Source organism: Myotis daubentonii, chromosome 18 (assembly GCF_963259705.1).
Source record: "Myotis daubentonii chromosome 18, mMyoDau2.1, whole genome shotgun sequence".
NCBI classification, from domain to species: Eukaryota; Metazoa; Chordata; class Mammalia; order Chiroptera; family Vespertilionidae; genus Myotis; species Myotis daubentonii.
Genome location: NC_081857.1, coordinates 41,923,545 through 41,940,413, shown reverse-complemented (window position 1 = coordinate 41,940,413; position 16,869 = coordinate 41,923,545). Strand labels below are relative to the sequence as shown.

The 16,869-nt window shown below is 49.5% G+C and overlaps 1 protein-coding gene across 2 annotated transcripts in view; it reads left to right on the top strand.

Moving 5' to 3' along the window:
- Positions 1-16,869, top strand: part of AGL (amylo-alpha-1, 6-glucosidase, 4-alpha-glucanotransferase) — a 41,184-nt gene that overhangs the window by 4,544 nt on the left and 19,771 nt on the right. For both annotated transcript variants that reach the window (XM_059674602.1, XM_059674603.1), the window contains exons 3-20: positions 2,560-2,770; positions 3,738-3,904; positions 4,799-5,002; positions 6,191-6,372; positions 6,532-6,643; positions 7,921-8,047; positions 8,931-9,033; positions 9,126-9,223; positions 10,316-10,455; positions 11,486-11,673; positions 12,998-13,121; positions 14,299-14,462; positions 14,732-14,833; positions 15,213-15,368; positions 15,466-15,616; positions 16,090-16,214; positions 16,301-16,413; positions 16,520-16,654. In XM_059674602.1, the coding sequence (XP_059530585.1) occupies positions 2,560-2,770; positions 3,738-3,904; positions 4,799-5,002; positions 6,191-6,372; positions 6,532-6,643; positions 7,921-8,047; positions 8,931-9,033; positions 9,126-9,223; positions 10,316-10,455; positions 11,486-11,673; positions 12,998-13,121; positions 14,299-14,462; positions 14,732-14,833; positions 15,213-15,368; positions 15,466-15,616; positions 16,090-16,214; positions 16,301-16,413; positions 16,520-16,654 (2,602 nt within the window). The remainder of the gene's footprint in view (positions 1-2,559; positions 2,771-3,737; positions 3,905-4,798; positions 5,003-6,190; positions 6,373-6,531; positions 6,644-7,920; positions 8,048-8,930; positions 9,034-9,125; positions 9,224-10,315; positions 10,456-11,485; positions 11,674-12,997; positions 13,122-14,298; positions 14,463-14,731; positions 14,834-15,212; positions 15,369-15,465; positions 15,617-16,089; positions 16,215-16,300; positions 16,414-16,519; positions 16,655-16,869) is intronic.

The following is a 16,869-nucleotide window of genomic DNA, read 5'->3' as shown; positions in this document are numbered from 1 at the left end:
TCCGTCCTTTGTGTAGCTCAGCAGTTTCCAGCTCTTGCTGTGTAAATGGAGTGTGGACAAGAGAGAAGACTGAGTTGTCAGTAACAGTGTGACCGGTCACCTCGCTGGTCGCCTGCAGGAGGGCTGGGGGTGAGGACTAAGATAGCCGCGTCATGTGCGCTGTGACCGGAGCTAATTTTGGCCGGCGTGCGGTTAGCTGTGGAGTCGGACACCCTCCGGGCGTTCTAAGCTTCACTTACTGTCTGAGAAGTTTAGTTCCAGGCGCTACGGACTGTGCACCCTTGGGGGAAGCACTGATCTGTCTACTGGGATATAGAAATAAACTGTAGATTCAGCTTGCTTTTTGTGTGTGTTTTTTCCTCTCTCCCTCTCTCTCCCCCCATACCTACCTATCTATATTTGTGTTTCTTTAATATATTTTTATTGATTTCAGAGAGAAAGAGAGAGGGAGAGAGAGAGAGAAACATCAATCACGAGAGAGAAGCATGGACCAGCTGCCTCCTGCATGCCCCCCACTGGGGCTGGGGCTGCAACCTGGGCATGTGCCCTGGCCAGGAATCAAACCAGCAACCTTCTGGTCCCTGGGACAATGCCCAACCATCCGAGCCACACTGGCCAGGCGCAGGCCATATACTTTCTGCTGCGGCTACTCAGCTCCGCCCTTGTCCCGGGAAAGCAGCCACAGACTCGTCCATAAATGCCCGGGCGTGGCTGTGTTCCAGTGGCACTGTACAGACACGGGAGTAGGTAGGCTGTCGTTTGCCGGCCTTGCTATGCGGTGAGAGCATTTTGAACATGATAGTAATACTTCTATCAACAGTTTGACCCATATAAATGAGTACCTTTCCACTTTAAAAAGTCGGTAAAGTTTTCTAGTCTGTTTACAACCTTCCAAATAAGGAATTTCAGTTGCTTTTCAAATCATCTGTTTAGTATATAACTATGGCGCACCTTCTGGTGAGCTTGTAGAAACAATTGGTGCATGTCAGGGAAAATATATAGATTTACTAGCACCTTTCAACAAAAACCTGTACCTAACCGGTGAACGGGACTGAAAGGGAACGCCATGGAGAGGACGCAGAGCCGCCAGGGGCGTCTGCCGTGTGGACGTGGGCGTCTTTGTGTGGCATTTTCCCAGATCTGAGGCCATTCAACCAGGTGTCCCAATGAACAGAACTTAGCGAGTCTTCAAATTGCTTTTTCAAAAGGTGTTTAAAACTGATGACATGTACTTAACCCCATTTCTTCCAGAGACAGATCTGATCCATATTAACTATTAGTGACAGCTCGGTTTTCCCGTCCGTTCATAAATAAAATTAGCTCTTTAAAATATTGTTTACTTGTCTCTTACCCTTATCTTGCTGCCTTATAATGTACATAATCGATGAAATTCTCAGACATGTATGTTACATGGAAAAATAAATATCCATGTTTGGGGAATGCTTCTCTGGAGACAGACCGCGGATCCAGATGCCGCGTGAGCGTGTTCGGATGCCTTCACCTTTGTGCTGGGTCCTTGTGTCATCATCAGAGCAATGTTTGCACAAGCTGAGGGGACAGGCTGTCCACATCTGCCCAGACAGCCGCTGTCCGCAGCTTGTCTGTGTTCAGAAGGGCACGTTTCCTCTGGGAGGGATTCGGTCATTCCCGCAGAGACGTAGCAATGCAGGATTCGCACAGTCACTGCGCAGTGAACCTTCAGATTTCAGGTCTTCAGACGATCGCTTCTCAGTCTGCGTCTTCATAAGCGTCGTGTAGAAAGGCTTCGTAACCAGCCCCAAGGAGCCGGGATGTAGGCAGTGCTTTGCTGGGATCACTCTCGCGGCTCAGAGCGCTGATGGGGCCTCGTCCCCGGTCAGGGATGTTGGGCTGGTAGCTTGAGAGGGTCTGTGTCCGACTGGTGACACTAGAAGGTCAGCAAACCAGAGCTCCTCATCCCCCCACTCCCACCCCAGCCACTTCCTAATCTTCTGTCCCCCCCTCTCTGGATTCGAGCGACATCAACAGGTATCGGGCTCGGATGCCTCTACAACTCCTGTCGAGCCCCGCTTCTTCCTCTCCAGAGGGGGGCTCCTCTCCGGGAGGCCTGGCTTTCTCTGGATGGTGAGGTAGCTGTGCCATGACACCCCCCACACATGCCATACAGTCGGACCCCCAGACATGCACTACTCGGTTGGTTGCAGTTTAGAAAATACCAGCCGAGGTCTCTGGTTGCATGCCCACCACTGGGCAGTCAGTTCAGGGCTGGGAGGGGTTGGGGGGATGGTGTGAAATGGGGTCACGTAAGAACTCGCATACCCCAGCGTAGCCCTGAGAATAGGGATCCGTGTCCAGGGCAGAGGGCAGGCGCAGCGCAGAGCGGACGGTCCTGCGACGGGCCCTGATGCTAAAATGTGAAATTGAGCGGAATCTGGAGGCAGCGCCGTTCCCAAGACAGCATCCCGTCTGTGGCGGTCTGATGACCATCACTGAGAAACCGCGGTTTGTGATACTTGCACTAAACGCTCTATTGCGTCACTGCGGCCCTTCGAGTCCTGCAATAATCTGCTTTTCCTTTAGGGTTTGAGCTGCAGTTTCGATTAGGCCCAACGCTCCAGGGAAAAGCAGTCACTGTGCACACAAACTACCCCTTTCCCGGGCAAGCGTTTCACCGAGAAAAATTCCGCCCCCTGGAATGGGAGCATCCGTCCGGCAGAGAGGACGACTCGGACAAACACTGTGCCCTCCACCTCCAGCAGGCCGGCTCCTTCCACTACTACTTCCTTCAAGGGTGAGCCAGCTCCCGGCGGGAAAAGGAGCTTCACCTACTCTCTTGCTTAACTGTGTAGGAAGTTGCCTGATTCACCATGGCGTTGCAGCTTCGACAGGAATTTCTTGAGATGCAAATAGAAAATGGCTCTTCTAGAAAGTGATTGGAAGGCTCATTGCAGATTCAAAGTATTATTATTATTTTATTTTAAAATGTGTTTGGATTGACTTGAGAGAGAGAGGAAGGGAGAGGGGAAGAGAGAGAGAAACATCGCTGAGAGAGAATCATGGATCGGCTGCCTCCTGCACGCCCCCTACTGGGGATCGAGCCTGCAACCCGGGCATGTGCCCCAAATGGGAATCAAACCAGCAACCTCTTGGTGCATGGGATGATGCTCAACCAACTGAGCCACACCGGCCATGCATTATTGTTATTTTTTTAAATAACAGCTTCAATACCCTAGACCAGGGGTGGGCAAACTTTTTGACTCGAGGGCCACAATGGGTTCTTAAACTGGACCGGAGGGCCGGAACAAAAGCATGGATGGAGTGTTTGTGTGAACTAATATAAATTCAAAGTAAACATCATTACATAAAAGGGTACGGTCTTTTTTTTTTTTTAGTTTTATTCATTTCAAATGGGCCGGATCTGGCCTGCGGGCTGTAGTTTGCCCACGGCTGCCCTAGACTTTCCGTGCAACCTGATGATAGGGTGCTACTTACTTGAGTGCCCTTGTTATCACGGACAGATTTTAGGAACCTTATTTTTTTCTTAAAGCAGCATTATTGGACATATTATATTATTATGTAAAGATTGGAAAAGGATAAAACGTGGCTTTTCGTTGAGTTTTATTACAACTTTTTAAGTGGTTTTATGTGCTTAGAGATACACTGTTAAATGGGACAGGCACTTCCAGCTAGAGTCAGACCATGAGACGAAGAGTTTCCCCGTCCCTGGGTGAGCGTTTTTATGTGTCTTCTTCCCTTAGGAGCGAGAAGAGCGGAGGGGGTTACATAGTTGTGGACCCCATTTTACGTGTCGGTGCTGATGACCGGGTGTTGCCCCTGGACTGTGTCACTCTCCAGACCTTCCTCGCTAAGTGTCTGGGGCCCTTTGACGAGTGGGAGAGCCGGCTGAGGGTTGCGAAGGAATCAGGTACTGTCAGCGTTCTTTCTTTTCTCCTGTTTGACAACAAGTGTAATCGTTGTCTGTGATACAGAACTCACAGGCTTTGATTCTCCTTTTCATTGTGTTTCTTAGTATATTTAGTAATACAAAGAGATGGAACTAATGTAATTGTTGATGCTTGACCATTTTTTAATGTATTAAACTGACAGATTACATGGTTCAACTTAAATGAAGGAACTCTGTGACAAAGTGAGATCATTATTGTTTGAGACTTTGACATGTAAAGATGAGTGGTACACTATTAAGATGTGTTGGAAAATGTATTATCATTACATATAACTTTAATTCGACAGATACTGATTAACTGCCTTCTGTGTGGGAGACATGTATGGGAGGAAGGCTGTCATACATGCAAGAGTAAAATGAAACTTAAGTTGTGTTTTACTCTTCAATAAGAGGTCATATTAGTTTTCTACTTTCAAGCTGACTATGGTGTGAAGAGATAAATGAGAAATTCAATGTCATAACTAACCCAAAATACAAGTATCGTGGAGCATTAAAAGTAGGAGAAAGATATGCTGATAAACTTGCTTAGGACGAATTTTCTACATGTAAATCTATCCATTCAACAAACATACATCAAGCCCCTAATGGTAACTAGACACGGCGTGTGATTTTTTTCACATACACCATCTCATTTTCTCTGTCTTGTGTCTGAAGACACTGATGTCCCGGAAGACTTGAGTGAACTCGCTTGAAGCTGCCTGTGGTAGAGCTTGGATTTGAACCCAAGCCTTTGCCTCCTTTCTGGTACCACGGTCGCCTTCAACTAATGTTTAGAATTACTGAAGGAGTTGTATTTTGCTTGGTTTAGGTGTTGTTTTCCTTTCGGTGATCTGTGCTCACTTTCCTGCGTTGCAGGTTACAACATGATTCACCTTACGCCGCTGCAGACCCTCGGACAATCGCGGTCGTGCTACTCCCTTGCTAATCAGCTGGAATTAAACCCTGATTTCTCAAGACCCAATAAAAAGTACACTTGGGACGATGTCGGCCAGCTAGTGCAAAAACTGAAAAAGGAGTGGAACATGCTTTGCATTACCGACGTTGTCTACAATCACACTGGTAGGAGCTTCGTTAACCGCTGTGCATTTTGACGAAAATATATTCTAGTTATTTCAATCCTGGCCGTTTCATATAACATTGGAAACACAAATGACGCTTAGGTATCCTTCGATTTAAAAACCACCTTATATAATACCATCTTTTCTTTAAAAGAAAACTAAAGTGTTGCTTGAATATATATAATCAGTATGTGAGTGTCTGGGCGTAAACCAAGGAAGGCAGTTTTGTAAATCAAGGAGGGACCGATCGGGAACGGCAGGTGCAGGGGTTGGAAGGGATGAAGATGGAACTAACAGGAAGTTTGGTGGTTAGGAGGGGGGTACCCTCGGCCGAGGGCCTGGTGCAGCGGGTTGCAGTGTGGGGAGACGGTGGAGGCAGCAGATACGGGACGGACTTTCAAGACATTTGTTCTCGCTACTAGGAGACTGTGCAGAAGTTAGAGAAGGAGCTTTTTAGACAGGATGTGTGCTTGTCTGTAGTCTCAGCTTTGGGGGGATACGAGCGTATTTGAAGGTGCAGAGGAAAGAACCTCACCTCCCCCACCCCATTCCCTGCAAAAATACCCGGGGAGAAATGAGTCTGTAGGAAAAAGGGGTGTCCACAACCTTTTGACTCTTAAAGTTAAGGTAAGAGAGAGAGCCCAGAGGTTAGGTGGGATGGAGAAGGGCCCTGTCGCTCAGGAGACGGGAAGGGGGAGAAAACACATGGAAAGGGGACTGTTCTCCCGGCCTGGACCTCTCACAGCCAGACACGGAGCAGCCCAGACCCCAGCTGAAGGCACAGGCGACTCTGCCCACAGAGGCCAGGGGGCTTGACGTCGGGCTAGACCCCAGGCTGCCTTACGAAGGAGCGTTTTATGGTCGACTCAAGGACCATCAGAGAGGTCGTGACCCTCAAAGGACACACCCCTCGTTACTACAGCGGTGTTAGATCAGCGTGGCGTCCTATCTGCTCTCACTGAAAATGCCCACAGCAGAAAAGCACCACGGATGGGGAAGTGGGTGGTGGGGTCTGTATCACAGACACAACGTACTGTTTTCCCAGCACAGCATCCGCACAAGGCACTGATGTCTCACATATCAGACAACGAGCGGGCGACGGTGACGGCATTTTTCACCTTTAAACCTAGCGCAGCTACTAACTTCAGTCCCTTACAAGCTCTCCCCTTACGTTTCCCTCTTCCTGAAGCTACGAACAGCAGATGGATCCAGGACCACCCGGAGAGCGCGTACAACCTGGTGAATTCCCCGCACCTGAAGCCCGCCTGGGTCCTGGACCGCGCCCTGTGGCACCTCTCCTGCGACGTGGCCGCCGGGAGATACCGGGACAGGGGGGTGCCCGCGCTGATCGAGAACGAGCATCACATGCATGTCAGTATGTATGGGGCTCCGCAGCCCAGCACACGGTCCCCACACATTCCACGCGTGGCTGAACGTCGTTTACGACCGGCCTTTTGATACGCGCAATGACATTTGCTTAAAAGGCTTTAAAAATATGCACCTGTGTTTTAACGATTGGTCATTTTTCAGTGCGTCCGGAAGATCATCTGGGAGGATGTTTTCCCAAAGATCCAGCTCTGGGAGTTTTTCCAAGTGGACGTTGACAAAGCCGTTGAGCAATTCCGAGGGCTCCTTACACAAGGTACAGCACACACACCAGTGCGCCTGTCGGGTTTCCGAAATGTAACCTTACTCTTCTTTCCCCGCATTAACCCTTTCGTGGATGTGTGGTTATGTGGTATTTGTGTTGTTTTGATCAACTGTAAAACTATGCTTTGGGGAGCTCTCTGATAGTTAGCGGAGACCATCGGAGGGCAGGTCATAATCATATATAACCTCATCCTTGCCTTTGGGGACTGTGTCTGTCCCTTGGTTCCTTAGTACAATGCTCAGAATACAGTAACTAGATTTTGAGAATCTATATTTAATCTTATTTTGTTTGTGCTTTTATAAGCCATTTCTTTTCTAAAAAAATATGTTTTTATTGATTTCAGAGAGGAAGGGAGAGGGAAAGGGAGAGATAGAAACATCAATGATGAGAGAGAATGATGGATTGGCTGCCTCCTGCACACCCTACACTGAGGATCGAGCCTGCAACCTGGGCATGTGCCCTGACCGGGAATAGAACTGTGACCTTCTGGTTCATAGGTCGACGCTCAACCACTGAGCCACGCTGGCCAGGCCATAAGCCATTTCTATGTCTCTTTAGAATAAGCCAGGTATTAGTTAGTTCATGTAAAATCAAGCTCGGGAAGCAATCGCACGCCAACACCTGATGAATCAGAAACACCTTCTAGAAAAGGAATGAAAAGTCACCCCACAGAACACTTGTTTACTTTTTAGATTTTTTCTCACTCTATAAGGAATGTGCTTGTTGTGGGAAAGAGAAAAGTATGAAAACAAACCTGTGTGGAAAGAAAGTCAGGGGGTTAGTGAGACGCACTGTAGAAGAGAAAGCAGTCTTCGGGGAGAAGAACTCCTGGGGTTGTGTGTTTGCTCTAAAATAACGTATAGAATGAGTGAATGCTGACGGAGGCAGGAAAGTGGGCCTGGGGTCGAACTGATAGGAATCCTTGTGTTTCTTCTTCCATGATGCTATTTTCTCCCAGTCTCTCTCTGTCTCTCTATCTCTATGTCTCTTTCCCTCCGTGTGTGCATATGTGTGCATGTGTGTTGGGTGGTCTGCATGTGTGTGCATGTGTGTTGGGAGGTCTGTATGTGTGTTGGGTGGTCTGCATGTGTGTGTATGTGTGTTGGGTGGTGTGCAGGAGGTTGGAAGGGGACAGGAAGGATGTTTGTGAAATAAACGCTTGTTTTATTGTCAATGAAAAGCATCACAAACTAAAAATGTGGAGTCAGTAAGAGTTCATCTCCTTGTGGGTATTTGCATTGAGGATGGCGTTGCCTTTTCTTCCTCAGGAAATAGGAAAGTAGCAACCCCACCTGATGCCCAGCGGCACCTGGAGATTATCCAGGACCCCGAGTACCGGCGGCTGGGCTGTACCGTGGACATGAACCTCGCACTGGCCACCTTCATACCCCACAAGTACGTTGTGTGTTCTGTGCAATAGAGAATAAGCCCCACCCTGGCCAGCGTGGCTCAGTGGATAGAGCAGTGATGGCGAACCTTTTGAGCTCTGCGTGTCAGCATTTTGAAAAACCCTAACTTAACTCTGGTGCCGTGTCACATATAGAAATTTTTTGATATTTGCAACCATAGTAAAACAAAGACTTATATTTTTGATATTTATTTTATATATTTAATGCCATTTAACAAAGAAAAATCAACCAAAAAAAATGAGTTCGTGTGTCACCTCTAACACGCGTGTCATAGGTTTGCCATCACTGGAATAGAGCGTTGGCCTGCAGACCGAAGGGTCTCAGGTTCAATTCCGATCAAGGGCATGTACCTTGGTTGTGGGCACATCCCCAGTAGGGGGTGTGCAGGAGGCAGCTCATCGATGTTTTTCTCTCATCGATGTTTCTAACTCTCTATCCCTCTCCCTCCTCTATGTAAAAAAATCAATAAAATATATTAAAATAAAAAAAAGAATCTATGACCCTTGGTAGAAATTATCTTTTCATTTCATTAAAAAATTATTTTTTACTTTAAATAATATTGTATTTTCCAATGACAGTTCACATACAATCTTACATTAACTTCAGGTGTGCAGACCCATGATTCGCTATTGATCTAGCTCACTCCGTGGTCGCCCTGATAAACCCAGCACCGCCTGGGCCCATACAGGGTCCTGCAATGCTGTTGACGGTATTCCCCATGCTGTACTCTACGTCCCCGTGACGACTCTGTAGCTACCAGCTTGCACTTCTCCATCCCGTCACCTTTGTCACCAACCCCCGGGAACATTTTAAACGTAGGATGCGTAACGGCGTGAACGAACAGGCTTGTGTTGCTCTCTCTGCTCTAGCAACGGGCCGGCCGCGATTGACGAATGCTGTGCCTGGTTCCGGAAGAGAGTCGAGGAATTAAATGCAGAGAAACGCCAACTCGTCAACTCCCATCAGGAGCAGGTCTGGCCTGTCGTTGCGCTGCCGTGGGTCTCCGAATCGCAGTCCCGGCTATTGTTGTTGCTGTGACGTTAACATCACTTAATGTTTTCCAGGCGGTTAATTGCGTTTTGGGAAATGTGTTTTATGAGCGACTGGCTGGCCATGGTCCCAAACTAGGACCCATCACGAGGAAAGACCCTTTAGTTACCAGGTATTCTGTTTTTGTTTTCTTCTCATTAAAAGTTAAAAGTGGGCCCTGGGCGGTGTTGCTCAGTGGATAGAGCATCAGCCTGTGGACTGAAGGGTCCCGGGTTTGATTCTGGTCAAGGGCACATGCCTGGGTTGTGGGCTCTATCCCCCGTGCGGGGCGTGCAGGAGGCAGCCAATCAATGAGTCTCTCTCATCATAGAGGTTTCTATCTCTCTCTCCCTCTCCCTTCCTCTCTGAAATCAATAAAAAAATATTTTTAAAAAATTAGAAGTGGTACTTAGCTTTTCAAGTGAGCCTAAATGTTCCCTTTCGTGCATGACTTCCAGTTCATCTCTTCAATGGCAGTGGAAGCGCTGGTTGGGTGACTGGGCTTGCTATACATTCATTCTGTTGGGCAGATCTTTAGTTACAGACGCTATCCTCAGTGTAAACCACTGTACAATCACTTACATTCATGTCACGGGAGGACGGCACCCTTACCGATCATTTCCGTGCCACTCAAACGGAGCAAGCATTCAGCTCCTTTCACGTGATGTGCGGCATCGGCTAGGCCAGTGGTCGGCAAACCGCGGCTCGGCAAACCGCGGTTCGCGAGCCACATGCGGCTCTTTGGCCCCTTGAGCGTGGCTCTTCCACAAAATACTGACTTCTGCGCATGGGCCACGAAGTTTCAATCGCACTGTACATGCGCACCCGCACGTGGTATTTTGTGGAAGAGCCACACTCAAGGGGCCAAAGAGCCGCATGTGGCTTGCGAGCCGCAGTTTGCTGACCATGGGGCTAGGCGACTAACGTGGAGCAAAAAATCGGTACCTCAGTGACTTTATTAGTCAGTTAGGAGGTCTTGTGAGCTATTATTCACCGCGCTGACCCGATCCGTTATAACGGCACCTCTCGCCCCTCAGATTCTAGGAGCTTTGCTCCCAAACTCCGCTGCGGACGTTTCACCTGCTTGACATTTATCTCCTATGCATGGTGCCCAACGAGCCTCACTGGTTCTGCCCACGAGGGAGGAGCTTGAAGGCTCACAGCGCTCACTCACACCCTCTCCTCAGTTTCTCCGTGGATTTCACAGTTCCTCCTGTCGCCCCAGGTACTTCACGTTCCCGTTTGAAGAAGCGAGCCTGTCGGCGGAGGAAGCCGTGATCCACCTCCCGGACAAAGCCTGCTTCCTGATGGCGCACAACGGCTGGGTCATGGGGGACGACCCCCTTCGGAACTTCGCCGAACCAGGTGTGTGCGCGCCTTTGCTGCTCCTCTGTGGCCAGGGACAGGAAGCTCCTGGCAAACGCGAAACAGGGGCCATTTTAGCCAGTATTTTCCTCGCGAGGCTAGTGGTTTATAAACTGTCTCATCACAGAGGGACCAGAGGGCAGACGGTTTGAGAGAAAAGGAGGATTCGGCTTTCTCCTCCCCCTCCTCCTCTCCCCTCCTCCACCAGGCGGCTCCTGTAGATCTGCTGTTCCCTGGGATTGCGCATAAGATTGTATTTTTGCAAAAATGTACGCTATAGCATTTTTAAAAGGCATTTGGGACCCCAGCTGTCACAGTTGTGTTGCCATAGGAGATATGTGCACTCATTGGCCAGAGGAGTAAAGTCTTCGAGGAGCGGTTTTCAACCAGAAACTAATCATCTCTGGGCTCCCTCTCACGGAGCCCTGACACCTTATTTCTCGGCAGCTGTTTGTTGTTGCCGGGAGGAACTGACAGGGAACCCATCCATATATTTATTTTTCAACATTTCAGAACTAGAAGCCTGCCTTCATGACAGTCAGATTAATTCAAAGAGCTCACTTAAAAGCAAAAAGGATGTAACCTGGGCGTAAGCGGCTCCGCCAGCTCCTTTCTGGCCATTGTACGTGAAACGTAAATAAAGCATCCTGTGTGTCATGGCCTTCATGTCGCCTATTGCCAGACCGGTGCAAGGCGGGGTGGAGCTTCCGAAGGGTCTGGTGGAACTGTCGCTCGAAAGGCCGATGACACTGCCGTTGCTGTTTTCCTTTAAGAAGCAGCTTGGTTTTTTGGCATCAAGCCCACATTTTTAGAAGAGACTACGAGCCAGCATTCTTGCAAAGCAGATGAGACGTCAACTCATACTAATTTTTTAAAACTTTATCCCAAGCCACGCGAGGCATAATCTTAACCAGTATGTCCGTGGCTGTGGTAGAACTAGCCCATGGGGTGTAAAATCAACAGTGTCTCCCTGGCGTCGGCGTCTCCCTCTGACGCCTCGGATCACCGAAGGCACGCCCTCTCCTTCCAGGCTCCAACGTGTATCTCCGGCGGGAGCTGATCTGCTGGGGAGACAGCGTGAAGCTGCGCTACGGGCAGAAGCCGGAGGACTGCCCGTACCTCTGGGCCCACATGAGGAAGTACACGGAGATCACCGCCACGCACTTCCAGGGCGTGCGGCTGGACAACTGCCACTCCACGCCGCTCCACGTGGCCGAGGTACGGGGGCAGCTCGTCTCCGTCACAAGGAGGCCCCGCACCCCCGGGCTCCCCGGATAGAGCGCGCATGCGCGCCTGGACACAGCGTGGACCTGCTGGTTGCATTTAAAACGTCTGCACAGTTTGCATAATTCTTTTTTCTTTTGTTAATCCTCACCCGAGGGTATTTTTCAATTGATTTTTAGGGAGAGTGCAAGAGAGAGGGAGAGACAGAGAGAAACCTCGATGTGAGAGAGATGACACATCAGCTGTTTGCCTCCTGCACATGCCCTGACCAGGACCTGGGCTGGGAGGAGCCTGCAACCAATTGTGCCCTTGACCGGAATCGAGCCCGGGTCCCTTTGCTCGGCAGGCTGACGCTCTATCCACTGAGCCAAACTGGCCAGGACACAATTTGCACAATTCTAACCGCATCCTTTGACGTGTTATTGTGGAATACTGAGCGATAAAATGTTTGAGTTAATATTTTTATTCTAATTTAGGGGAACAGAAAGTCTCTAGGACCCTACTTGTTAGCTGATAGATTTTCAAGTACTTATTAACCTTTGTGCAAACGCTATGTCGGAAATTTTGGAAGCAGACTGACTGTGGGTTAGGCGGTTATCACACCTGCAGGAACAGCTGTCTGCAGCAAGTCAGTCGCTCTGCTCTGTGCCACACCTGCGTGCCTCACACAGGGACTCCATCAGTGGCGGCCTAGCCACCGCCTGGAACGTAGAGGCACAAACACACACACACAAGCAGGGGAAAGCCTCGCAGAACTGCAGGGCAATGGTCTACCTTTTTAACACGACACTAACATTTCTCTTTTTTCCCTTTCGTGTCCCTATTATCTTTACAAAATCTAACCATCCTTTGAACTCTTTCATTCTCTTTTTTAAAAAATATATATGTATTTTTAATGATTTCAGAGAGGAAAGAAGAGAGAGAGAGAGAGAGAGAAAAAAAAACATCAATGATGAGAGAGAATCAAGGATCAGCTGCCTCCTGCACGCCCCACACTGGGGATCGAGCCTGTAACCCGGGCACGTGCTCTGATGGGAAATGGAGCCGTGACCTCCTGGTTCCTAGGTTGATGCTCAAGCACTGAGCGCCACCGGCCGGGCAGTTTCATTCTCTTTATATCTTCTCTGGTTTGTTGGATATATTGGTCTGTTTTATTTTATTTTTTCACATGTACATTAAATGTCTGGAAATGCCTCCTGCATTCCCACATTGGCTTGCAGCATGGTCTTGTCCTGTCGAGTCCGCACCCAGGCTCGCCCCTCCGCTCTCCTCCCGTCTTGCTTTCTCTCCCGGTGACCTTTCTGACTGCCTTTTGCAGTACATGCTGGACGCCGCCCGGAAACTGCAGCCCAACCTGTATGTGGTGGCGGAGCTGTTCACCGGGAGCGAGGAGCTGGACAACATCTTCGTCACCAGGCTGGGCATCAGCTCCCTGATCAGAGGTGGGCTTGCTGACGCGGGTGACAAGGCCTTGCGGAGCTCTCCATGAAGGCTTAATAGCTTTCAGCACAGTGCATGTCCTTTCAAATATTCCACACAAAATTCCCAAGGTAACACAGTCTGGTTTGGTTTTGGTTTTTTGTTTTTTTTTAAATATATTTTATTGATTTTTTACAGAGAGGAAGGGAGAGAGATAGAGAGTTAGAAACATCGATGAGAGAGAAACATCAATCAGCCGCCCCTGCACATCTCCTACTGGGGATGTGCCCGCAACCCAGGCACACGCCCTTGACCGGAATCGAACCTGGGACCCTTCAGTCCGCAGGCCGACGCTCTATCCACTGAGCCAAACCGGTTTTGGCTGGTTTTGGTTTTTGTTTGTCTTTTTTTTTCAGTAAAAATTTCCACTGTGGGGAAAAATATTTTATTTTTTTTAATATGTTTTTATTGATTTATCAATCAACTGCCTCCTGCACACCCCCTACTAGGGATCAAGCCCACAACCCTGGCACATGCCCTGACTGGGAATTGAATCGTGACCTCGTGGTTCATGGGTCGATGGTCAACCACTGAGCAACACTGGCCGGGTGGTAAAATATTTTAAACTGAAAGACCAGGGCGATGCATCGATGACTCCTGAACAAAACCATTTTGTTGTTGTTGAAAATATACAAATCTGTTTTTCCTCTTGACTACCTAGATATACAATAGAATCCTTAGATTTTTATCTAACCAACCTCCTAATAAACAACACATGCTCCGTTTTATCTACGTGAGCCATTTTCCCAGTTAAATTATCAAGTAGATACGTTTTTGGTCACTTAAGCTAGTGGACATTTGTTTAAATGTTTAAAGCAGTTTTTTTAAAAAATATATTATTATTGATGTCAGAGAGAGGAAGGGAGAGGGAGAGAGAGATAGAAACATCAGTGATGAGAGAGAATCATGGACTGGCTGCCTCCTGCACGCCCCACACTGGGGATCGAGCCCGCAACCCAGGCCTGTGCGCTGACCTGGAATCGAACCTGGGACCCTTCAGTCCGCAGGCCAAGCCAGCTAGGGCTAAAGCAGCTGTATTGTTGGTAATATTCATGTGGCCTTCTTCGGAAAGTCAGGCATGATGGGAAATCTAGCCTCGGACATTAACCACGAAGACTAAAGAGCCGTCTCGCTTCGCAGAGGCCATGAGTGCGCATAACAGCCACGAGGAGGGCAGGCTGGTATACCGCTACGGCGGCGAGCCCGTGGGCTCCTTCGTGCAGCCCTGCCTGCGGCCCCTGATGCCCGCCATCGCCCACGCCCTGTTCATGGACATCACCCACGACAACGAGTGTCCCATCGTGGTGAGCGCCCGACCTGAGTCTCGCATGTTTCGATGTTGAGTTCTCCGCTGTTTAGCGGCAGTAACGTCCACGGACTTCAAAAGAGTGTGAGGTTCATAGGTGACTGGGGGACGTGGTGCTTAGAACGTCTTGTGATTTGTTCTAAAGCAAAGTGAGGCATCTTACAGAACGTATTTCTGTAATTGTCCTTTTACTTCATGATGATGTCAGATGGCTCTTTGCATTGGACAGAAAATTAACTTTGGGCTTTTTGTTTGTTTGTTTTCTAGCACAGATCCGCCTACGACGCCCTCCCGAGTGCCACGATCGTCTCCATGGCGTGCTGTGCGAGCGGAAGCACCCGGGGCTATGACGAATTGGTGCCTCACCAGGTTGGTTTATGTGCTGTCTTCAGGTCCACACGGCCCGGCCAGTGTGGCTCCGTGGTTGAGCGTGGCTCCATGAACCAAGCGGTCACGGTTCCATTCCCAGTGAGGACACAGGCCCTGGTTGTGGGCTCGATCCCCAGTAGGGGGCGTGCAGGAGGCAACCGATCCATGATTCTCTCTCATCATTGATGTTTCTATCCTTCTTGCTCTCTCCTTCCCTCTCTCTAACATCAATAAAGACATATTTAAAATAAAATAAAATAAAATAAAATAAAATAAAATAAAATAAAATAAAATCCACGTGGCCAGCAGCTTTGAGCATTTGCTCCCAAAGTTCTCCTTGTGGTGAAAGTGCCCACACATCTGCCTTCACTCTGTCCAGATTTCAGTGGTGGCCGAAGAGCGGTTTTACACCAAGTGGAACCCCGGGGCGTCGCCGTCCGACGCGGGCGAAGTGAACTTCCAGAGCGGCATCCTCGCGGCCAGGCGCGCCATCAACACCCTGCACCAGGAGCTGGGGGCCGGCGGCTTCATCCAGGCACGACGCGGGCTGTCCACGTTTCTTCCCTAAGGTGCCGTGTCCCCGCAAGTCTCCCCAGCCAGAGCGCTGACCTCTCGCTCCTCCTGCGTCGCAGGTGTATGTGGACCAGGTGGACGAGGACATCGTGGCTGTGACCAGACACTCACCCAGCAGCCATCAGTCCGTGGTGGCTGTGTGCCGGACTGCGTTCAGGAACCCCAAGACTTCCTTCTACAGCAAGGAGGTGCCACAGATGTGCATCCCCGGTAATGCCGCCTAAACATGTTATTGGGGTCGTGGTATGTTGCTATATTAATCCACACTCTGTTACATGACGCTGCCGTTGTATATCGCATGGATTACAACCCTGTGACATGTGCTTGTCATGGAGAAAAAGAATTCGAGATCTCGGTAATAATTTTGTTTTGTTTTTTAATCCTCACCCAAGGATATGTTTTTCATTGATTCTAGAGAGAGAGGAAAGGAGAGGGAAAGAGAGAAACATCAATCGGGTGCCTCCCATACACCCCGACGGGGATCAAACCCACAACCCGGGCGCGTGCACTCGAACCAGCTGAGCCACGTCGGCCGGGGCGTTTTTGTTTTTTTTTGTTGTTTTTTTAATTAACTGACTTTTCCTCTTTAACTTTCAATTAAGTGGTTTTTAAAACCCCTTTTGCAATTCCTCATTTCAGATGGTTTCTTACGAAAGTCTGTGGACATGTTTGCATGCTCCTAGGTAAAATTGAAGAAGTCGTTCTTGAAGCGAGAACTATTGAAAGGAGCGCAAAGCCTTATAAGAGGGACGAGACGTCCATCAACGGGATGCCCACCGTCACCGTGGAAACCAGAGAACACATCCAGGTACTGGCGCCCCCCCCCCTCCCGTGCTTGGCGTCCTGAGCGCGTGGGAAGGATCACTGAGTGGTCGTGTCTCCCTTTGTCCCAAGCTTCACCAGAGTACGATTGTGAAGCAGGCCGGCGTCACCGCCAAGGGGCCCCACGAGTACATCCAGGAAATCGAGTTTGAGAACCTGACCCCCGGGAGTGTCATCGTATTCCGGTACGGCCGCGTTCACACCGCCGGCCCTGCTTCTGTTCAAACAGCTTGCGTTACTTTTAAGTAACTTACTCTTAGCGATTCACCCGTTTCCCACTCGTGTTTTCAGAGTGAGCCTCGACCCCCACGCACAGGTGGCGGTTGGGATTCTCCGGAATCACCTGACGCAGTTCAGTCCTCACTTCAAGGCCGGGAGCCTCGTGGTCGACAACTCGGACCCCATACTGCAAGTCCCCTTTGCGTCGTGAGTATGCCCCCTGCACGGAGGTCTGCCCCTTTAACACCCGGGACGACCACCGGCCTGACGTGGGTGGTGTAAGGGTTCCTGCATCCTGGCCACTCACAGGGGGGCCCAAGGACCAGCAGCCCCCGCATCACCGACTGCTGCCTTTATCCCACGTGCCTGCTCGTGTGTGTGTGTGTGTGTGTGTGTGTGTTGGCATGTCCGCTGTCTCTATA